Source organism: Liolophura sinensis, chromosome 10 (assembly GCF_032854445.1).
Source record: "Liolophura sinensis isolate JHLJ2023 chromosome 10, CUHK_Ljap_v2, whole genome shotgun sequence".
Classification (NCBI taxonomy): Eukaryota; Metazoa; Mollusca; class Polyplacophora; order Chitonida; family Chitonidae; genus Liolophura; species Liolophura sinensis.
Window position 1 is genome coordinate 22,418,254 of NC_088304.1, and position 24,484 is coordinate 22,442,737.

Sequence of the window (24,484 nt, forward strand, 5' to 3'; positions counted from 1 at the left end):
TACTACGTTTTCACTTTTAAATCTTTTAAAAATAAATTCAAAGATATATTGCCTTAAAAATCCTTGAAACATCGAAAAACACTTCAAAGACAATATTATTGAAAAAGGACTAATTTGACCAGAACCCATGTCTATAGAAAATGACACTCTCAGGAAATATTTTGTGCAACGTCAGAATGACGTATTTATCATTTAATCATTTAATTTTGTAAAGTTTAAATATATCTTTGAATAAAGATTAAAAAAGAAACAAAATCAACAATGAGTCTTGTAACATCTTTTACATTTTGCCATTTTTAACTTCCAAAAGCATTTTGAAAAAATTTATTAGATCTCTAATTACTCCTAACAAGAAACCAATGACAAAGATGACGGATGTCTTTTGATATTTAAACTTTTGAGCAGATGAACTAAATGCTTACATCAAAAAAAAACACAAAAAAAACAAACAAAAAAAAAACATACAAAAATTGTTTGAACCTGGTGTTCTTGTATATTTAATAAATGTAAAATCTCACTTTGAAGGCATGAATAAATAATAACACAGATCATGTTCAACAATCAACAAGTTCTTACTAATTACCCTACCTGCATATCTGATCCACTTTTCTCTAAATACTGTTGAAAATATATGTACAAAGCGCATGGCTACTTGGAGCAGTACCACTACATCAGCTCAGGCTCCTATCTGACCAGGTATGACCTAAGCTGACAGCCATGTTGGAGCAGTGCCACTACATCAGCTCAGGTAAATATTGCTCCTATCTAACAAGGTATGGCCTAATTTGACAGCCATGTTGGAGCAGTACCACTACATCAGCTCAGGTAAATATTGCTCTTATCTAACAAGGTATGGTCTAATTTGACAGCCATGTTGGAGCAGTACCACTACATCAGCTCAGGTAAATATTGCTCCTATCTAACAAGGTATGGTCTAATTTGACAGCCATGTTGGAGCAGTACCACTACATCAGCTCAGGTAAATATTGCTCTTATCTAACAAGGTATGGTCTAATTTGACAGCCATGTTGGAGCAGTACCACTACATCAGCTCAGGTAAATATTGCTCCTATCTAACAAGGTATGGTCTAATTTGACAGCCATGTTGGAGCAGTACCACTACATCAGCTCAGGTAAATATTGCTCCTATCTAACAAGGTATGGTCTAATTTGACAGCCACGTTGGAGCAGTACCACTACATAAGCTCAGGTAAATATTGCTCCTATCTAACAAGGTATGGCCCAATTTGACAGCCATGTTGGAGCAGTACCACCACATCAGCTCAGGTAAATATTGCTCCTATCTAACAAGGTATGGTCTAATTTGACAGCCATGTTGGAGCAGTACCACTACATCAGCTCAGGTAAATATTGCTCTTATCTAACAAGGTATGGCCCAATTTGACAGCCATGTTGGAGCAGTACCACTACATCAGCTCAGGTAAATATTGCTTCTATCTAACAAGGCATGACCCAATTTGACAGCCATGTTGGAGCAGTGCCACTACATCAGCTCAGGTAAATATTGCTCCTATCTAACAAGGCATGACCCAATTTGACAGCCATGTTGGAGCAGTACCACTACATCAGCTCAGGTAAATATTGCTCCTATCTAACAAGGCATGGTCTAATTTGACAGCCATGTTGGAGCAGTACCACTACATCAGCTCAGGTAAATATTGCTCCTATCTAATCACATATAACCTACTTTTACAGCCATGCTGGAGCAATACTGCTGCATCAGCTCAGGTAAAAATTGCAGCTCCTGTCTAACACGGTACGAGTCACTTATTAACTGAATAAATATAGTTAGTATACTACGATGGTTATTATTTTTATTAACACCTGAGAAATATGCATATAAAGCATACTATTAAGTGTTACTATGGTTATGTTTACTGTTGTCATTAGTATATGTACCTGAGAATTATAGGCATAATCTGGAAGATTGCTCTGGAAGTTTTTAAATGGAAAAAAAACCAACGACGGAAGAGGAATACCAAATAGAACATGGTATTATAGAAATTCCACAGGTACTATCAAATCTGCATGTAACCACAAGGACAACAAACACAAAGCCATGTCAGAATAAGGCCCTTAGTACCCTTTTCTTGTTAAGCAATTAAACCCCTTAAATGCACATCAACGACTACAATAACGTCTTGGTCATTCAACAAGTAGTAAATACCATTAACAAATCTGTGCCTGACATCACAACGCTTCTGAAGCCATTAGGGTAGCACCATTTGCTATAAATGCTCGCTATATATGTCCGCCTTCTCTTTTGATCAGAAAATATACAACGAATCATACACAACCACATATCATTTTGGTCATTGCCATTCTTTTCTTAAACATACTTTTAACAAACATATCCTATAATCCTAAGTTTGTCAATAATCACATGTTGTAGTAACATTTTAAAAAATATCCCTGTCTTTCCCTGAAGACCCTACTCTAGAGCCCCGTCACCATGAATCCGGATCATCTCACATCTGAGAAAGTTACTTAAGCTGGGAAGACCTAGTTCCAGTAGAAAATTATTACCTCAATGTTTTAATTGGCAGGAAGACTTTTCTAACATGGACCTGCTTAATATACTTTTGCTACTAGGATTTAATGAACAGAAAGAGGAAAAATGTTTATCCATTGTAACAATGGAAAACTTTATAGTAGATTTTAGAAACACCGTCGTTGCCATAGAAACTACTCTTTAATCTATTGGTACTCATATCCTGTGACCTAAATCTACTGACATAAACCGTGTCATATAAACAGTGAAGACCACTCAGTTTGATGCACTCATGGCTGAAGAGAAAAATTTACACATAAAAAAAGACGAAAACACCTTTGTATTAAAAAATCAATAAAAGACTTCGAAAGTTCCACTTTTGGTGGGTTGTTCAGGTCACACCTGACAAATACTTTTTCATAGAGACTGGCATTAAATCTTTAGATACATTTCATACCTCAGCAGGTAAACTGACTCTTGTGAACACCCCTCACCAGAGCCTCAACACCATTCCTCAGGAATATTTCTGGTGACAACAAGCTGTGACCCCTCCTCAGGAACCTCCATGTCTTCCAGCTCCTCTAGCAGGTAAGGAGCCTGGTCAATGACCACACCCAGCAGGTGGTCCAGGTACGCTTTTTGACGCGTGGACTCGAGGATTGTGTCCTTCAGCGCCTGCAACACGTCCTCCTGCAACAACAACAACCACAATATTCCTTCCTTATTTACTCACTTAATTATTTACTACACTGAAATTTAAATGACATTTTAAAGAATATTTCACAATAAATACAACATTATTTTGTAATTTAAATTCCATGTGTTAAAGGGTAAACTGATAAGATGATTTAAAGAGGCTATACCAGACATTTTGAAAAAATACAAAAGCCACATTCACTGGTCAATTCTTTTTTTTTTTTGTATTTATCAAGAATAATAAATATTAGACTCATATGCTGTACTAATTATTAAAATTATACTGTTAAAATGATTTGAAAAAGTTATAACGCGGCCGGCTTTATACATTCTAGGAACTTTATTACTGATTTTCAATGGTAACTCAAGCACAAACGAGGCTGATATTTTGTGAAAAGCAATTATTTAAGCTATTCTAGAATAACATTTACATTTTGGCCAAAAATCTCCTCCATAGCTTCTTAAGTGCCAAGTTAGCTGAGGACTACAAGCACCACAGAGGAACCTACCTTTTCAGCTTTTCGCAGGTTTTCCCACAGAGGTACCGAATCATCCATATCTTCATACCTCACACCTGAATAACAGCACCAAACAAACCCGTGGGTCAGCGCTCAGTTTCTTTCATCCATTTTAATACTTAATTAATGCTGGGCTAACGAGAGTTGGATTTGAAAACACAGCCTGCAGCTCCAGGGCTTGTAGCTTCCATAGTCAGTACCAAGCCTAATGTTCTATTTATTTATATTTATTTCTTTTCCGCTGGTAATGTCATACTTGAGAATTTCACTTATGATGATCATCATTTTTATGGGTGCCTGAAGTAAACCACTGATCTTTGGCATGTTACTGACCAACTTCCTCACATCTGACATACAGGCACATACACCAGGTTGGTGGAGGACAAGTGGTCTCCAACAAATTTTATTTACAGTGCAAACGGCCACATGAGAGTCGTCAATTGTTCATTATCGCCAAGGCCCGACAAGCTGTGAGAAATGGGGAATTTTCAGACACAAATTCCATGTTCCCCACCCCCCTCCCCCCCATAATACTGACCCTCATTGTACAGAGGAAAATTCCTCAGTATCTCTTTACACAGGAATCAGTCCATCATTCATTTGGAGCATGAGAGCAAATCAAAATCTGTTTCAAGGTGTTTTGTCTCGCTCACTGTGTTATATACGCATGCATATGTGTGTTTCAGTTGACTACCTGGAAACAAATGATGCTTGTTTAAAGTTGAAACTGTTATCTTTAGTTCTATTAAAGAATTTATGTCATGTACTACTTAGTTTACAATCAGACATGAGGACAGTTCTCCTCACTCAAGAACCTGATCATATTCACATGATCACAGAATGATCATAAAATGATCATGGTTAAATACACATAAGAACAAACAACATACCCTTGTGATCTGTGTCAATGATACTGATCAACTGATGAAGCTTGGAGATCATATTCACATGATCATAGAATGATCACAGAATGATCATGGTTAAATACACATAAGAACAACCAACATACCCTTGTGATCTGTGTCAATGATACTGATCAACTGATGAAGCTTGGAGATCATATTCACATGATCATAGAATGATCACAGAATGATCATGGTTAAATACACATAAGAACAAACAACATACCCTTGTGATCTGTGTCAATGATACTAATCAACTGATGAAGCTTGGAGATCATATTCACATGATCATAGAATGATCACAGAATGATCATGGTTAAATACACATAAGAACAAACAACATACCCTTGTGATCTGTGTCAATGATACTGATCAACTGATGAAGCTTGGAGATCATATTCACATGATCATAGAATGATCACAAAATGATCATGGTTAAATACACATAAGAACAAACAACATACCCTTGTGATCTGTGTCAATGATACTGATCAACTGATGAAGCTTGGAGATCATATTCACATGATCATAGAATGATCACAGAATGATCATGGTTAAATACACATAAGAACAACCAACATACCCTTGTGATCTGTGTCAATGATACTGATCAACTGATGAAGCTTGGAGATCATATTCACATGATCATAGAATGATCACAGAATGATCATGGTTAAATACACATAAGAACAACCAACATACCCTTGTGATCTGTGTCAATGATACTAATCAACTGATGAAGCTTGGACACAGCTCTGTCTCGTTCTTCTTCTGCGTGCTTCAACGCCTGGTCCTGTGATGGTAAAAACAAACAACCAAGATTCACCATTTATATGTGTGTGTACACAATCCTATACGCTAACAAGACTGAGAGCAGACCCTGTCTTTTTATGTTGAACTGCGACTTCACGAGAACTGTATGTCAACTTAGTTTTGCTAGCAAGGCTATGCCAAAGAGCTCACCTGTAGGAGACAAATGAATGCAAAACTTCAGCTCAATATTCCCTTTTTTTACCAGGCGACATTGTTTTTATTGCCCCATGACACTGTTTTTATTGCCCATATTACATTGCTCTTATTGCCCAGGTAACAATGCTCTTATTGCCCAGGTGATGTTGCTCTTATTGACCAGGTAACAATGCTCTTATTGCCCAGGTGATGTTGCTCTTATTGCCCAGGTGATGTTGCTCTCATTGCCCAGGTGATGTTGCTCTTATTGCCCAGGTGATGTTGCTCTCATTGCCCAGGTGATGTTGCTCTTATTGCCCAGGTGATGTTGATCTTCTTGCATATGTCATAGCTGATAAAAGTTTGCTCGCACCCGTGGACTCTGTAACGACTTTGATCAACCAACCTGTCGTCCCAAACCCCACTACCCCAGGATGAATCCTCTCCCTCACCTTTGTCTCCAGCTCACGGTCCAGAGAATTAGCCCTCGTCACCTGATTTGTCAGGGTAGTTTGTAACTGCTGAAGCTGCTCCTAGATCAAAATAGGACACAGGCAACAAAATAAGTTTAGAATATACCCGCATACATTTCTTGTTCAGAAGGTATAATATCAGATTTCAGTTGGCATCGTGAAAACTCATAATTCACCAAGCTTTCTATTCTTTGTTTACTTATTTAATTGGCATTTTACGCTGTACTCAAGAATATTTCACTTACAGGACAGCGGTCAGCGTTATGGTGGGAGGAAACTGGGCAGAGTCAAGGGAAACCCACGACCATCTGCAGGTTGCTGACAGACCTACCCAAATACATGTACAGCTGGAGAAAAAACCTGCATATTGGTGATTAACTTCTGAGTCATTATGTTCATTACAGAGCTAACCACTAGGACACGGAGCTCCCTCTACTTCATCCCAAGTTCAGCATTTTTCATGTGAGACATTTTGCTTGATTCTGACTGATTCATCCAGCTTATGGGATCATTTAAGTGTACACTGTGATGTCTTATCAGCAAAACTTAAGTGTAGGCTAAATATCAAAAGTGTCACATTAATGGCCTTATGTACTTCTGGAAGTGCATTTTTACATACCAAAATTTAGGAGAAATTCAGTATATATATTACATGTAGGCCTACACTGTACACTACCACAAGGCCTACAATATTATATCTGTAAGGAACTGTTCAGTGCCATAAGGAACAGTTCAGTGCCATAAGAAAGAGTTCAGTGCCATAAGAAACTGTTCAGAACTGTAAGGAAGAGTTTAGTCCCATATGAAACTGTTCAGAAACAGTTCAGTGCCCTATAATAAAGAAACAGTTCAGTGCCCTATAATAAAGGAACAGTTCAATGACATAAGGAACAGTTCAATGCTATAAGGAACAGTTCAATGCCATAAGGAACAGTTCCATGCCAATGTTCATTGCAGTTCAATGAACAGTTTAGTGTCATATAATAAAGGAACACTTCAGTACAATAAAGAAACTGTGTTCATTTATTTATTTACCTCACCAATGTGTAACCTCATCATCCCGCAATAAGGACTAGTTTGCTACTTTAAACTACATTGTCAATGACTCTAGGCCTACACAACATGATCATAATAAACAGTTTAAGATCATAAGGCTGCCCATGAATCTAGTCTAGAGTAGCACAATGAAAGGTCAGTGAAATTAGAAATTGATATACAATGCAATAAAGAAATGCTTAGTGCCATATTAGAGGAGCCAAGCTAGGAACAGATTCGGTACTGTACAGCCACAGCCCTGTTATGAAGAGAAAGCTTACTTCCAGCTTGTAGGTTTCCTTGACAGACTCCATCTTGGCCATGGGGAAGAGTTTGACATACTGCTCCGACCCAACGTCCATGTCCCGTAGCTCCTCCAGAACGTGGCGCAGCTCCGTCCACTGGTTCTCAGACTGTGTCAGCTACAACAACAACGACATGTCTGACGTGAAACAAACGTGAAAAAGTCCCCGCTGTGTATACATTACATGTAGATGTCTGAGAATACTTGCATGTGATACAGTTCAGCCAACTGACTCTCAGTCAGACTCTGGCCACTGCAACAACAACATGTTTAACAAACTCCTATACAAAGTAGGTATGTGAATAGGCTGTTAAAAAATAGTTTGAATTTCAACCAAAATGTTTGACACATGTCTGACCCGGCATGAACCTCCATTAGACAAATGCACTTCTGGATACTTCTGTGTAAAACTTCTTAAATGGTGAGAAACTAGTCTGAAATCTGTGACATACAAGATTTACATACAGGTAAAATGACATTTAACAAACAATAGAACAGATGTCAGGTTCCTTTAATATTTCAGCAAAACATAGCATACACAGAATTTAAAAAAAAAAAACAAACAAATATTAATTTGATTAGTTTTTTAATACATAAGGTTTCACTTATATGATGGTGGTCAGATTTACCAGTGGTATAAACATTGAATACAAGACAAACTCTATCATTAAATGATAAATGATAAATGACACAGCCACCAGTACATGTCTCCTGTTACACTGTCCACGGAAATGGAAATGCCAAAGACTGAACTTATGCCTTCATACATACCTTGTTTTTTAATTTCACAATATCATCCGCATTCGCTCCAAGTGACTTACTGTGAAAACACAAATAATCCACAATTACAAAACATCAGAGGAAATTCCAGAACAATTTCCATATACTAATTTCAGTAAACATGTCAGAAAAATAGATTTACTAGAAGGACAGTAGTCTATGTATGCATGGACCTAAAATAAAAAAAAAATATATTAAACGTCTCATGAAACATACATGTAACTCTAAAATCAAGAATATGGTTATTTGGGAAATAAAGAAAATAGAAAAAATTTAACATTGAAACTTCACATTGTCCAAAATTAAGTATGTTTTCTCCATAATTTCTTTCACTTAATTGACTGGTGTTTATACTCACCATACTCAAGAATATTTCACTTGTGCAACGGCGGCCAGAATTTTGGTGGGAGGAAACCGGACAAAGCCCAGAGGAAAGCCATGACCATCTACAGGTTACTGACAGACCTTCCCACACATGAAGAATGAATGATTATTGCGTAACACCACCTTACCCACACATGAAGAAGTTTTTTCCATATAACCCTTCCAGAAATTCCTTATGACCTTTAGGAAAACAACGTACCTTGTCCCAGGTTTCTCTGGCTCCTCCCTCATGATCACCATGTCAACCACTGGTTTACATTTCACAGCCAATAGAAAGTCTTCTTCTGTTTCTATGGTACCCATCAATGTACCACACGCCTCCAAAATCCTGAAAGTATAGACACATGTGACTTACTGTACACATGTACACACTTCATGACAGAATACATGTACATCAGGGGCTTTTTTGTCCAATTCTCCTGTAAGTACCTAGCCTGTCTGGTAAACTACCCAAATTCCTTTAACTTTTAGGGCACCTGGTATGCTTTTTCAGCCAATGTACATGTAATTGTACCAGGAATATTTAGTTTTTTTTCTTTTTACACAGTCAGTCCGTCTAATGAACAACACATTCACGTCTTTACCTTTCTCACAAAGTGAGAGATAACTTTAACTCCTTGTTTTCAGCCCTACTAATAACTGTCTTAGAAATTAGAAGCATTGGGTTACATGTACTTGTCACTTTTTCTTTGGACATATCTTTCTTACATGTACATTATATGTGTACCTAAGGCCAAGTACAAAGCAGCAATGCCAGGATTTGAACCAGTGAGCTGATAAAGGGGACTAAAACCATTTGATACTTAGAGCATTAGGTCTATTACATCTTTCAGACCATATTTACAAAATAACTTTTTACATTCTTTCATCTCAAGTTTACACAACTTTCTCCATCTTTTTATTAGACAATATTTACAAATAACTTTTCACATTCTTTCATCTAAAATTTACGTATTTTCCTCTGCCACTGGTTTGCGTACAGTTTGACCTAATGTTCAACACTCTTGATCATTATATGTCTGTTTTGTCTTAGTGAGACAAACTCAACTTTATTCCAATAAGAATACATTAAATTCCCTTTAAACTCACCAATCCCCTTTCCGTAGTGGTATTGCATTCTTATCCGTCTGAACCACCTTCACCTTTCCTCTCTCTGTGACCTTGACCTTAAAGCCCAACTGCTCATTTAATATGGCTACTTTGACACACAACACTGTAACTGGTTTGCTGGTATCCAGCATAGTGAACAAACTGGACGTTGACTGTAACAGAAAACATATCTTTAACTAGAAGAGGCACACATATGAAATGAAACTTTCCTGAAAGTTGAATTTTTCAAATTTGCTTCAGATTTTTAAGATGAAAAGAATAAACCATATGGCTTTCACAGTAAATCTAACAGGTTGGTCAACACCTTAATACTGACTTTAAATCACCTAAAAAATCAACCACAGAAGAGCATTTTTGGAGGGAACTAAGGGTCATGAGATATTGCCTCTATCAGCCTACCTTCCAAACACCTCTCTCAAATTACCTTACTAAAATCAATAGAACACCCCGAATCTGTAAAAATAAACAACTTAGTCATGGAGGAATTTTTTGGTGATTTAGGGCTATAAAAAAAACCAAAACATTAATACAACTCACAAAAGGCTGCGTCCATTTGGCACTGGTTTCCCTCGAAACAGGAGCTGATCTGCAAAAACAGATGCACTATGCTTTCAAAAACAATCTGGTTCAAATTTTTCACCAAAGTTCATTTTAAACTTCTTCCCAAAAAAAGCCCAGTTTAAGTCTATGATTATGACATGAACAGAGCAAATGGGATTCCAGAAAACGAAAAAATGTATAAACGTCAAATACACCTTTTCCAGCCGCTTTATGCAGACATCGTATTAATAAAAACAATACAGAGTCACCATGGAAACTGATACATTATAACATTGTAGACGCTGTGCTATGTTCAATAAATTTATCATGTAACCATGGCTTGATGTCAGACTTCACCCTACTGCAACCTCACGGGATTAAACAATATTCTGCCTCTCCATTCTTCTTCCCATTTCCCAAGCATGCACTTCTTCCTCTTAATGTTTTTGTGTTATTAATCATCGATTTCCTGTTGTTTCATGTTTGCTTTTGTGTTATTAATCACCGATTTCCAGTCGTTTCACATTTGCTTTTGTGTTATTAATCACCGATTTCCTGTCATTTCATGTTTGATTTTGTGTTATTAATCACCGATTTCCAGTCGTTTCACGTTTGATTTTGTGTTATTAATCATCGATTTCCTGTTGCTTCACGATTGCTTTTGTGTTATTAATCACCGATTTCCAGTCATTTCACGTTTGCTTTTGTGTTATTAATCACCGATTTCCAGTCGTTTCACGTTTGCTTTTGTGTTATTAATCACCGATTTCCTGTTGTTTCATGTTTGCTTTTGTGTTACTAATCACCGATTTCCTGTCATTTCACGTTGGCTTTTGTGTTATTAATCACTGATTTCCAGTCGTTTCACGTTTGCTTTTGTGTTATTAATCACCGATTTCCTGTCATTTCATGTTTGATTTTGTGTTATTAATCACCGATTTCCTGTTGTTTCATGTTTGCTTTTGTGTTATTAATCACCGATTTCCAGTCGTTTCACGTTTGCTTTTGTGTTATTAATCACCGATTTCCAGTCGTTTCACGTTTGCGTTTGTGTTATTAATCATCAATTTCCTGTTGTTTCACGTTTGATTTTGTGTTATTAATCACCGATTTCCAGTCATTTCACGTTTGCTTTTGTGTTATTAATCACCGATTTCCAGTCGTTTCACGTTTGCTTTTGTGTTATTAATCACCGATTTCCAGTCGTTTCACGTTTGCTTTTGTGTTATTAATCACCGATTTCCTGTCATTTCATGTTTGCTTTTGTGTTATTAATCACCGATTTCCAGTCATTTCACGTTTGCTTTTGTGTTATTAATCACCGATTTCCAGTCGTTTCACGTTTGCTTTTGTGTTATTAATCACCGATTTCCAGTCGTTTCACGTTTGCTTTTGTGTTATTAATCACCGATTTCCTGTCATTTCATGTTTGATTTTGTGTTATTAATCACCGATTTCCAGTCGTTTCACGTTTGCTTTTGTGTTATTAATCACCGATTTCCTGTCATTTCATGTTTGATTTTGTGTTATTAATCACCGATTTCCAGTCGTTTCACGTTTGCTTTTGTGTTATTAATCACTGATTTCCAGTCGTTTCACGTTTGCTTTTGTGTTATTAATCACCGATTTCCTGTTGTTTCATGTTTGCTTTTGTGTTATTAATCACCGATTTCCAGTCGTTTCACGTTTGCTTTTGTGTTATTAATCACCGATTTCCTGTTGTTCCACGTTTGCTTTTGTGTTATTAATCACCGATTTCCAGTCGTTTCACGTTTGATTTTGTGTTATTAATCACCGCTTTCCAGTCGTGTCACGTTTGCTTTTGTGTTATTCATCTCTGATTTCCAATCTTTTCTCCCATTGCTGACAAAACTTACTGTTAGAGACACAGGTCTACAGACTTACTTGGGTCTGGGTGGAGGGGTGTCCTGCACACAGTGGTTTTTGCGGTAGATGTTGGTTCTCCGTGGGGAAGACCGCTGTATGGCATGTTTTGGCTGCTCTGTCAGACTGGGTGAGGACTCCTCAGGCTGAGATGATGCCAGCGTGTCTGTGGATCCATCCATCTGACCGGCCGACCCCAGATTCCCCACGAACAGCGTGCTGGTTGAACCTGTAAACGAACTATTCAGCGTTCCTGTGGACCCACTCATCAAACTCCCACTAAAACTCTGCTCCAGTGCAGCCACCTGGAGGGCTGCGATGTATTTCTGACGGTCAGCATCGGTCTGTATTTTCTCCAGGTCATTCTCCTGGCTGCTGATTGGCTCAGGGTTCTGGAGTCTATAAATAGTGGAGAGAAGAGCTTCCCGGGCCTCTGTGTCAAACCCCTCCAGATGATCTGAATACAATAACATCCCGAATGTTAAAGTCTTCAGTCTTTACACAGTATGATATATAATCTGTGAAACATCTTAGTCATAAAAACAGATAAAAACTCACAAGGCTGTTCTACTTCACTTCCTCCATGCCATCAGTGAGTTCCTGAATATAAACCTGAACCCATTATATTTGTCAAGCAACTTAACACTGAAGTCATTTATTGTAAGAGCTTATTAAGAAAGCCAAACTCAGAAGAGGAAAGAACTCAGATTGTAGCTCGTACATCGATGTGTAGTAAAGAATCAGGATACAAAGTTTAAGTATCATAGGGGCCTCTGTGGCTCAGTTAGTTAGCGTGCTAGCGTAGCGTAATGACCCAGGAGTCTCTCACCAATGCGGTCGCTGTGAGTTCAAGTCCAGCTCATGCTGGCTTCCTCTCCAGCCGTATGTGGGAAGGTCTGACAATAACCTGCAGATGGTCTTTGGTTTTCCCCGGGCTGTGCCCGGTTTCCACCCACCATAATGCTAGCCGCTGTCGTATAAGTGAAATATTCTCGAGTATGGTGTAAAACACCAATCAAATAAATAAATTAAGTATCATAGAGTGAAACATTTTAATCGTAGCTGTGTTTGAACTATTGACTTAAGTCATAAGACTTTTATAAATATGGGCCCAGGTCCTAAGATCACGAGGCAGTCTTCAACTGAAAAATCTAACATTGTCTTAGTTTCAAAACAAATTTATTGTGCTAAATTCTGACTTATGTCAAAAGATAGTATTCTTAAGATTTTCATGACAAAATGGAATCTTAGTATTTAATTTCAAATACATGTTCAGGAAAAATACCACACATTATGACTGTTGAAGTTTGACTTAATTGGACATAAAAATCGTTTCTGATTGTCTGGAGACAGGCAAGTCTTAACCGTGCCTAGCCTAAGTTGAATTTTAGGTATGGTAGATTTATTCAAATGTGACCAAAACTGCACAGATTAACCCTGGCGACACATCTCCACTGTCAGCCGATCAGTTTTGATTCTGTAACCCTTTATGTCTAAAACAGATTTGTGATCTTGGGGCCAGGGTAATTTAACATGGAAGATTGTCTTTCTGAAGTTTTCTCTGATGACAGTATTTGACTGATTAACAAATGATACATCATACGAAAAATCATTCGCACATATATTTCCATTTAGCAATATGCTTGGATGAATAGTTTTGGATGACTTGTTGAGACTTTCAAGCCTAGACAACAGAGAAGTGCTTGATCTGATATTTAGAATTCAGCATTTTGTGTACCTATCAGTCTTGACAACATGATGGTGCTGATGTACTTTGCATACAAGTATTTTAACGAATTGCTATGACAGAGACGTGTGATATGTGAGTGTGAATTCAGTGATACACCAGACTCGCATTACATGTGTTACCATGGAAACTTACCTAAAAAGTTCAGATTATCATCGTTTAAGTCCTTCCCAGCAATTCCATTTTCTGAAAGAAAACAAAAAAAAAAAACCTTTCAAACAAAAGTACAATGTGAATAAAAGAAACAGTTAACATAACAAAACAGAACTGATTTTTTTCCTAAATGTGTACATCAACCAAACTAAATAGATATCCGACGAGAATTTAAAAAAAAAAGTTATTTAAGACAGACCCATGATAGAGAAAAGTAACGACATAAGAATTTATAAAGTTCCTGGAAGAAAGTGGAGTCAGTTGTGTCTGACAGGTGATCAGTAAATTAATGTCAACAAATATAACCTAACATCTCTTACAAGTCACGTGATACAGATAGACTTTTTTACCTTTTATAGCAACCAAAGAGTTTGATGTTAAAACTTCCCTATTCTTCATATAGATCAGGTTTATTTGATTGGTGTTTTATGCCGTACACAAAAATATTTCACTTATACGACTGCAGCCAGCATTATGGTGGGAGGAAACTCAGTAGAGCTCATGGGAAACTTGTGACAATCTGCAAGTCATGTTAATGGGTGAAAAGACACGGGGGGTGAAAAACATCATTTCATTCACCTGTCGCTTTGTACCCAACAATCTCTTAACCGAAAGTATACATGTAACCATTGGTTTTTATTTCTTAATAGCAAATTTAGGACATATCCTAACATGTAAAAGTGTAAGAAAGATTCTCAGCTTGTTAATGCGCATATGACCCAAATATGAAGAAAAATTTTCTGATTTTTCTGACACATCTTTCTTCGTTTTCCTTAAAAAACATGCACTTCAGTTTATAGTACCGTTTCATGCATGCTTTACAGATACCATCAACTCAAGATGGGTTAGCCTAGATAACACCTTTATGAATATGAACATTCATGTAAAAACAACAAATGCTGCCTTACCTTGGAAGACTTTAATAAAATGCCCCAGGTTGTTGTTGTCTAGCCACCTCACAACGTCTTCAGTGGACCAATCAGAAAGCGGCTGGATTTGTAATAAAAAGAAAAAAAAACTTATTATAAAATACTTATTAAAGCTCCACAATGTTGTCCAGGAAACACAGACTGAAATTAACTTGCTAATAATCTTCATATAATGAGGAGTCATTCAGTGTGTGGGTAAAGATGGTGTCTTCTTGTGGCAGGGTGAGTCTATGCTGCCAAAGTGCTGCTGCCACTGACACGACTGAAGTATTATGCTGAAGACACCAGACATGACACTCCATCAAGTCACCTTATACTCATACTAGGCCAACCAGATATGTTTTCTTCCTCTAACCTCTCAGTGCTGAGAGCCAAGCGAGGAAGCAACAGGTTTTTGGTATGACCCGACCTGGGTTTGATCCCAGGTTTTCCGACTTGAATATTATTATGAGTATTATGTAAACATGACACTGTGATGACACGATTGTAATATTGTTAAAGCGCTACTTCAGTCCTAAGAGACGCTAGGCAGAAATATCAAATGATATGAAGGATACCCTAGGGAAGAGTGCTCACATTACACTATATTACCCTTTTATAAGTTAACAAAAACAAACTCTGTGGCAGTTTCCGTAAAATTTTCCTGATGTGGCGTGATAATATTCCTTGTGTGACAATGTGCCAGGCAGATGTGACGTCGAGTAAGGCAGTTATGCTGGAATGATGCATGTTTGAAAGTATGACATCATTTGTGGCTATATGTCAGCAATGGGAGACGCCATTGTTCTTGCATGACACCACACCAGGCAAAACTGGGAACGACAGAAAATTTTTGTTTCCACACTATCCTCGGAAACTAAAAACAGCGGTTTTAATCCATTACGACTTTTTTCACCATTTAGGAAAGCAATCGCGATCCTTATCATTTAACCGTGCTTTTAAACATACAGATCTTTACGCTGTAGCAACTCTTTAAGGTAATCAATCTAAATTCACACTGAACACAAACACATTCCCAATCTCCGCAGACTTCATTCAAATTCGTTCAATACTCACCTTGTTTGTGTCAGTCCCGTACGAAGGATCTGGGAAAAGCAAAACCAAGAAAATGACACTGTTGCTTGACGCACATGTAAACAATAACACTGGATATCCATACTGCGTGCCACGTGTTTGACAGACTTATTGAGTCATTGATACTAAACGTCACAATCTAAACTGTTTCACTTATGTAACACCGGACAGTTTTATGGGTTCACAAAAATGCGTAGGACATTTTTTTATTGTACATTTGTACGCCACTATTACTGTAATATTGTCCTAGATGTATGGTTATGGCACATGTACGGCATCTTTGTGAAACACGCAGTTTTCGAGTTACACCATTACGACAACAGAATGACGTCCCGCTGCGAAATGAGGTCGCCACTTTACACAGTAGGCACAGTAGGCACAGTAGGGCTACTTGCCTATCTTTAAACATGGCGGTGATCACGTTTAGATCAAAGTACCGGCATAACATCATTTTTTGTGCAATATTGAAAACGCAAATCCACCCAAAAACACAATTCAGAATATCAGTGTAATTCTTTTAATTAGTTCTCTATATTTTATAATGTGCTCCATGTTAAAATTACCAGACTGGCCCTACCGTGCCGTAAAGCGACGACGTCATATCACAAAGGGACGTCACTCTGTTGTCGTAACATCATATCTGGGAACATGCGTATTGGGCTTTGGAGTGTCCGGAGTAAAGCACTTACCTTTGTCACGAGGATTTTTCGCGTGTTTAACTACAGACCTGAATGCTATATTGGCAGAAGACACTGACAAGTGGTGATCAAGGGACATAACACTATGAATACAGTCCTACCCATGTTACTGACCTCTTTAATATTGACAAAAAGTCTCTATGAATAGTGACAGCAAGAGAATCTACGAATATGGAAAGTACATGTCTAAAGAATTACTTTGTTATAATAACAAGTTATTTCCACACTAATTCATTTCTCTTACCAGACTGATCTATTATCTCCCTTGACAGGAGTTCTTTAGTCTCCAACTGCTCCTGTTGTATTTCATGCAAAGATGAACTAATCTTTTTCTCCTGCTCCTCGTTCAGTTTCTGAAGATTTTCCAGATTGGCGTGAAGCTGCTCAGTGGACCTCTCCAGGTTTCGTCTCTTCATCGAAACTTGCTGAAAATAGCAATGTTTTGCACGTTTACAAAATACTATTAAAGTCCGTGTCTGTAGTGAATGGAATACTACCAAAAAAACAAACCAGTGGTTCTAACCAAACTACTTGCAATGATCACAAATTGACAAATTCAAACAGTATACCACACTCAACCTTTTTCTCCCTCTTAACACTGAAGAATACCACAATAACGTATCACTTGTACAACTGCTACAATATCACACCAACCTCCAGCATATAATATTTTTGGATGTCACATGAATGTGCATTGCACATGTACAATATTTTGTGCCTTTATGAATGAATGGCTTAAATTGACAATACTATTTAAATTAACTTAAAACTAATTTGCATGTTGCATGCATGTCACATGCACACAAGTACAATATTGAGTACCTTCATGAATGAATGGATTGCTTAAATTTACCTGTTTAAATTAATTTGCCACAATACACTTTTGATGTAGCTTCAAAAAAAAAAAAAAAAAAAAAAAAAAAAAAAACAACATTGGTTACTGCCCAATAGTTGATCTTCCTAATGGCGGTGAATGCCAACAAACTCATTATACAAGGTCTGTTAAAGAAGGTACGTGTTAAATTGTGGAATGAGCTGTAAGTAATTGTTCCTAAGTGTGATGAAAATTTGGACACAATCCTGAAAAGACTGAAAAAAAAATTGGCCAGATTGTACATGTATTTTATGTGTCCTTACCATATTTGTACTGTGGAGATACAACTATACCATGTCAGGACCAAAACATGTATTGTGTTACATTGATAGTTATGTGGAATGGTTATGACGGCTACAAAGGCAGTCCCGTCTTAGTTCTGAGATCAGTCTATCCGAGAGCTTACAAGTTTTCATGGTAAATATTCTTTTCAAAACGGAGTGCATGTGTTCAGTACTCTCATTAGAAATACTATTCACAAAACAAACAAACAAAGCAATACTTATAAAATATTTTAATACTGTCTCTCAAACATCTACTTATACCTTAGATACACGCCCACATATCGTCCACTGCTTGTAGTTTGTTATCTTATTAAGGCAAAACTTAGTCTTTTTTCCCAGTGATTTTAATTTTCTACTCACATTTATTTATTTGATTGGTGTTTTACACCGTACTCAAGAATATTTCACTTATACGATGGCGACCAACATTATGGTGGGAGGAAACCGGGCAGAGCCCCGAGGAAAACCCACGACCATTCGCAGGTTGTCTACTCGCATACATCAGGCATGTGTAACACTGGAAAAATACATGATGGTAACCAAACCTTGGGATTGTCAAAAATAAAGTGATGCCACACTGTAATTCTTCGATCGTTTCACATGTTTGCAAGGTGTTATTCAAGCATATTCTGAAGGCATTATTCTGTGCGGACTGATAAAATTATATTTGTTGTGAAGCCCTTAATTGGCCAATCCAGCCCATGTAGTTTGTCTCTAACATGTCCAAATTATAAATGTGCATAAACTGCACTGAAAGTTAATCTTTCATATTAAAGAAGGTTGAGGAGTTATATTAATCAATATACAAGCTGAAGTCATGTGACCTCACAGGAGCAACACATACTTGTACTTTGATGGACCAAAGAGATGACATTTCGCGATTTGTGACGTTTTTCACTTCTGCCAGAAACTTCCTTCTGTCCACAATGCTACGCAAACCCAGTTCAACTGAAAACCAAATATGACCGATATTTTATGAAACATGTAGATGACAAAGTACAGTGCATGAAATATGATAATAAGTGAAATTTATATTTTATAACGGTAAACACCTGAATTTTATGAAGTACTGTTGAACAGATGTGTCTTTTTGGCTTACACCAGAGTTACCACTTTCACATGTACAAAGGTTTCCTCCTGAATTCGATCAAAATGTTGTCGCCTGTGTAGAAACTCAAAGTTTCCATACTCATCTCTAATATTTCAACATAAACAATTGCAACTTTTTGACACAACAGGAAACAACAGTTAATTTTGACTCAATTCGTACATGAAAGACAACAGCTGCTTAAGATTAAGAGATTAAAGGTCTACATACCAGCCAATCTTAGCCATATAAGACCCAAATCTTGATCAATCAGTTAAGAATGTAGAAATATTACACATTATAAGACTGCTACATGTGCAATTGAATGGCTGTTTTTGAAACATGATTTATTTATTTATCTGCTTGTAGTTTTACATTGTGCTTAAGAATATTTCACTTATTCAACAGCGACCAGTGCTATGGCAGGACGAAACCGTGCAGAGCACAAGGAACACCCACTGCCATTTACAGGTTGCTGACAGACCTTCCCTTGTACAACCTGAGTGGAAGTTTTTGAACACGAGTTCAGTAGAAAAATAACTATAATTTACCACGTGAAGTGGGCAATCTGCTTGTATTCTGTCTCTTCCACCTTTCCAAAATAAGTGTGACGGCCATGTATATATACGTACCTCATACAGATGATATTAATACCTGTACAAAAGCTTACATACGCTGTATCTAACATGTCTGAGAAAAGTTAAAATTCACACATATACTTCACCTAGAATTTCATCTGTAATATTTGAGAGATGAGATCCTGTTATACCAGCATCTGGAATATCAATAACAATTGGCATTACCAATCTCCAGTGAACCACAAACGTGTGCAAAACTGCAAACTTCTGTGCACAGTTCACATGTACGTACATGTATTTATATACACTGTCATTCCTACAGACAGAAGCCCTATGATAAGACAATAGGGGAGAAGTTCAATACATAGCCAGCAGGTCAGCTTCATGTAAGAGGCTATTACCTGATCATACTGTGATTAGACAGGTATTCAGGCTTAGGGTGAACAAAATCCTTTTCTTTATGTGTCATGGGCTTTATTATCATCATCAAAAAAAACATGCCCTGTGTATGTAAAGTTTTTAAATCATTACATACTGGATTAAGGAGGGAAGATACATGTGCATATAATAATGTTTTGAGACATTTTAAGGCCTGTCACTCAAAGTCTTACAATTTACCTTTTAGTGAAAAAAGAAAATAATTCAGCCTATAATTAAACATTATTCTTTATGCACTTGTCCACATCTTTATTTTCTTTTGAATTCATTGATGTAGGACTTTAAAAAAAACATTGAAAAAAGCTTTTAAAAAATGTTCAGCCTGTAAAAAACACTCTTTTAGAAACTCATAAAGACCTTAAGTAAATATTTTTGATGCCACCATTGAAAGTTTCTGATAAGAAATTGATCACACGTCATACAAAATAAGTCTTCAGTGGAGGACGAATCAATACCAATCAAGCAGGATATGTCGGTTTTAAGAATACATTGTATTCATTTCACAGCCTAGAGCAGTTAATGAAGAGCGTAGAGAATATATTATTTTCTCAATAAAAATTCTGATGCTCCTCAATTAAGATCGGGTCATTCCAAGTCAAATCAGCCCCCCAAAAATTTTTTTTTGTGGTGACCCTCTTGGATTTTCCTGAAAAAATTCCTTGACATATCTGAGGAAAGTTTCCCAAGTTACAGCCCCAAATTCGAAGTGGTTTTTGAGATATGAGTATCTAAAAATAATAAAATATAACAAACAATTATTTAGGAGCCTAAAATTGGGAATATTTGCACGATACAACGTTATCTTTGTGACATGTATAATGTGACCTGGGCACACTTTGAGGTTATAATTTTTACTTTGAGCTCTCAAAAATGAGTGAATGACCACACATTCTGACCCTTGTGAAAGTTGTCCTTTGACCATACGTTGAATTAGTCCTTAACTTTAGCAGGATTAAAAGTGGGAGCACACTCACTGTGGAAGATCTTTGGCAGTTTGTTTATGCCCAATCCCTTGCTCCACTCGACGACGTCCTCCGTGCTCCAATACTCTGTTGGTTTGAACCTCCAATTTCTGCTTGTCAATGCGCTATCCACTGACCCTACGTTCCTCATTTCTTGCAGGTCTGAACCCCGATGACCAGTTGCTTCTCCATCTTTGTCAAGAGTGCCACGTCGTAATGTTGGACTGGGTGTATCAAACACATCGCTGTCTGTGCTGGTTTCGGAGAAGCGCCGCCCTGGCATATACCGCTGTGACAAGCTGCGAACAGATGGCAGCGATGACACTGAGCCGCTGTCGCTGAGTGACACATCGGCACTATGTCCTTTGTCAGAACTGATCGATCTAAGAGGACGACGCGGCTTGGCTTTTATCGGCGGCTTTCCTGACCGTTCAGATAACCGCCTCACTGACTTGTTCTCCGAAGGATCTTCTTCTCCGTCAGTAAGCGCATGCCGGGTGTTATCAGAGGAGTGACGAGGGCTGTCACTGACACTGGAACTCTTCACTGGAAGTGTGCATGACGCTGAGTTGCTCAACCGTCCTACAGCCTTGTGTGAATTGTTACCATCATCTGATTTCTCCTGTAGGAACAGTCGCTCTTTGCTTTTCTTTGGAGACAGCTTGTGCAGTCTGGAGATGAATGCAGACATGGTCTCACCTTCCCATACATCACAGTCCTTCACAACATCACAGTCCTTCACAACATCGTTCCATTATGTTCTGCATCTGCACATGAACATTTACATTAAAAATACTACAATGGTTCCTACAAATACTAACATTCAAAGTTACAGTTTTTAGGATGGCCCCAAACCAACATAAGAGCTCGCTTCATTTAAAAACCGGATGCGGTTACCTGCCCTTGTCAAATATGTCTTGGCTGTCAATACAGCTGTTTGCTCTAAGCATCAGCAAGGAATCTCGGACCAATGCGGTTTAGGAAATAACAAGTTGACCTTGTGCTTACGATAAATACACAGACAAAAAGATAAGGAACATAAGCGTATACAAACTTAAGGCTGTGGAGACGTATTTCATAGATAATTTTTTGTCTCAAATGCGGTGACACACTGCCACCGCAACTGCATTAGGCTATTAAATGGAGCACGCTCTGACATTGGTTTGGGGCAATCCATGGCCAAACAAAATTTCACCAAAACTAACGTCAGAGCAATCTCGAACTTGTTTCACAGTGAATGGTATTCCTATTTGTTGAGGCTTCTTCACAGATCTCCTTGGCATTTTATCATTTTTACTGTTTTTACAGTAGGCCTATAAAAGTTGAACATAGGTTCAACCATGCTAATTTGATGAATGGAAAAGATCACATTACACAGCAATGATTTCACCAGTTAAACTTTGATGATGTTTTTTTTTTTTTTGTTTTTTTTTCACATCCAGCATTCACTGACCAAATAAATATCAGCGGGGGAAATGAGGGAAGACGTATCTTTCTTGCTAATTACAGACATGATGAGACTATGAAATCAGGCTGTTTCTTCCATGTTGTACCTTTCTTATCTATTTATTTTATCCAACACTTCATTACAATATGAGGCTTTCCTTCATCCATCACTTCTGTCCTGGCTTTCAGTAGAATGGGGTGTCTCAAAGACACTAACACACCTAAGTCCATCCAGAATGTCAGAAATTTAAAACAGCACACTGAGTCTATACGCTACAATGTTGAATGTCAGAATTTTAAAACGGGCCATCAAGTCCATTTATCTTGTTGGACAGTAACATTATACGAACACAATCTATATGCCGCAGCCAAGCAGATTGGAAACCTGTACATCAGAGAAGAGTTGAAAACTGATTTTCTAGTGTTAATTAAAGCCCTTGTTAAATCATGCAGGCTTACCTGCTGAACTCAGACCATACATTCGCTAAGCCTGTCGTCTTTAATCTGATTTGAATAGGACCAAACTAATTTACGTAGGCTTAAACAATGTTCGAAGAGCATTTTTCTCATTTCTAATTAAATTACAACATGTTCTCTTATTCAGATTCTTTTTAACAACCACAGTGAACAATCCACATGTTAAAACGCCTTTCATTTTACACTCTTTATTCGTTACTTTAAGCTTTAACATCTTTCTCGCAAGTTGCCTCCGTTGTTGTTGTAACGAAGAATTTCAGGAACGGGTTAACTGGCTGACAGCTGTCACTTCGTTTGACTTTACTGTGACAGGTCAAAAAGCTTTAGAAATATCGTGCAGATGCAGATGCTTTTAGGCCACTTACCATTAAAGATTTGGCGTGCATTTGAACAAACTTCAAGGACCACGGCGACACCTTATTCTAAATATAGAAACAAGCGTGAAAATGTAAATTAAATTCTCGCATTTCCGGATTGGAAGGGGAGATGATACCACGTCAAAGTTATCCGAGTTGCGTCCCTTTGCTGAGCAGATGCCCGACACAAAATTTGTTTGATATTATTCATCATGTATACCTTACCTATCGTTTTCATTTTTCCTGCAGCGCAGCCTGGTTGGAAACGATCTTTTAGGCACGATATGGTTACATGTAGCCTATTTGTTATGTGGGCCTATTGAGCCCCGTTGTTAAATCTGACCTGTGGAAACAGTAATAAATACAATGGGTGTTTCAACTACCGCGCCTTTCATACTCAACACCTGGATTGTCTTTATTCCCCATGGGATCAATTTGTTACAGCATAGTGCTTCTCTTTATTCAGCATAATTTATTTATTTCATTGTTGTATAATGCCATATTCATGAATTTCTCAATAATATCATGCTTGTCAGTTTTATGGGTTGCGGAAACTGGAGTGGTCGGAGTGAACCACATTTGGGAGTTTTCTCACGTGATGTAGATATACGCACGAGCTGAAGACAATACAAGCAGATATGAGCAGATATACAAGCGCCCTCACAATCAGTGAGTCATTTTAATTATTTTGGTAGCATCATAACCAGCGCTTTCATACCAGGTCTGCCATGTCCACGTTAAAACAACTTTATTCTGAATCCAGTCATTTTCGAATTCCTTCACCTGGATTTTCGGCCAAGTCAACACTGTTGTCAACACAGTCACGTCAGGCGAAATCAGGCTACGGCGCAGGATCTGCAGGTGATTGAACTGATGCCTATTCACGTGCCATTTTTTAATTGAATTCATGTTGAGAAGCAGGATTTCACGTTAAATGAACTATATCCCCCTGGCAGACAATAGAGGAAACCTCACAGGTTAATCCTTCACAATCAAATGCAGCAGCATATTATCTTATTATCCATGTTGTGTTTTGTTTAGGCCATGTTCATCTATTCATGGAAAAATATAGAGTTTCGCTTTACACATAAAAGTACATCATACTTTTTTAAGCTATTGCAGGACAACGGCAAATATTTCAACCTTTCACATTAAGAAGAAAGATACCATTACATCGCAGATTTGACCCTTACCAAATAGTTGGCCTCTATATAAATACCGTTTTGTGCAGTGCATTGTCCATGCCCTTCCTTCCAGTATTTCTCTGATATTTGGATGGCTATGGCCTCCTTGTG

General features: G+C 37.7%; 1 protein-coding gene across 1 annotated transcript; it reads right to left on the reverse strand.

Annotated features, from left to right (window-relative positions):
- Nucleotides 1-1,245: 1,245 nt before the first annotated feature.
- Nucleotides 1,246-23,295, reverse strand: LOC135476693 (uncharacterized). The gene is made up of 18 exons (XM_064756805.1): nt 23,199-23,295; nt 20,923-21,677; nt 19,657-19,707; nt 18,690-18,793; nt 16,932-17,112; nt 15,972-16,000; nt 14,895-14,976; nt 13,969-14,019; nt 12,108-12,543; nt 10,200-10,248; nt 9,642-9,814; nt 8,752-8,880; nt 8,160-8,208; nt 7,366-7,506; nt 6,029-6,109; nt 5,331-5,421; nt 3,718-3,782; nt 1,246-3,202 (listed from the first exon to the last, which is right to left on the reverse strand). The coding sequence occupies exons 2-18, from the start codon at nt 21,599-21,601 to the stop codon at nt 3,014-3,016; spliced, it is 2,580 nt and encodes an 859-aa protein (XP_064612875.1). The 5' UTR covers nt 21,602-21,677; nt 23,199-23,295; the 3' UTR covers nt 1,246-3,013.
- Between the last annotated feature and the right edge of the window lie 1,189 nt (nt 23,296-24,484).

What these genes read in the sequence shown, in the direction of transcription:
- LOC135476693 (XM_064756805.1), bottom strand. Translation starts at nt 21,601, where the DNA reads ATGTCTGCATTCATCTCCAGACTGCACAAGCTGTCTCCAAAGAAAAGC. An exon ending in TTTGGTCCATCAAAGTACAA is followed by an intron (nt 17,113 to 18,689) that starts GTATGTGTTGCT and finishes TGCTATTTTCAG; the next exon opens with CAAGTTTCGATGAAGAGACG. An exon ending in CCAGAGAAACCTGGGACAAG is followed by an intron (nt 8,209 to 8,751) that starts GTACGTTGTTTT and finishes GTGTTTTCACAG; the next exon opens with TAAGTCACTTGGAGCGAATG.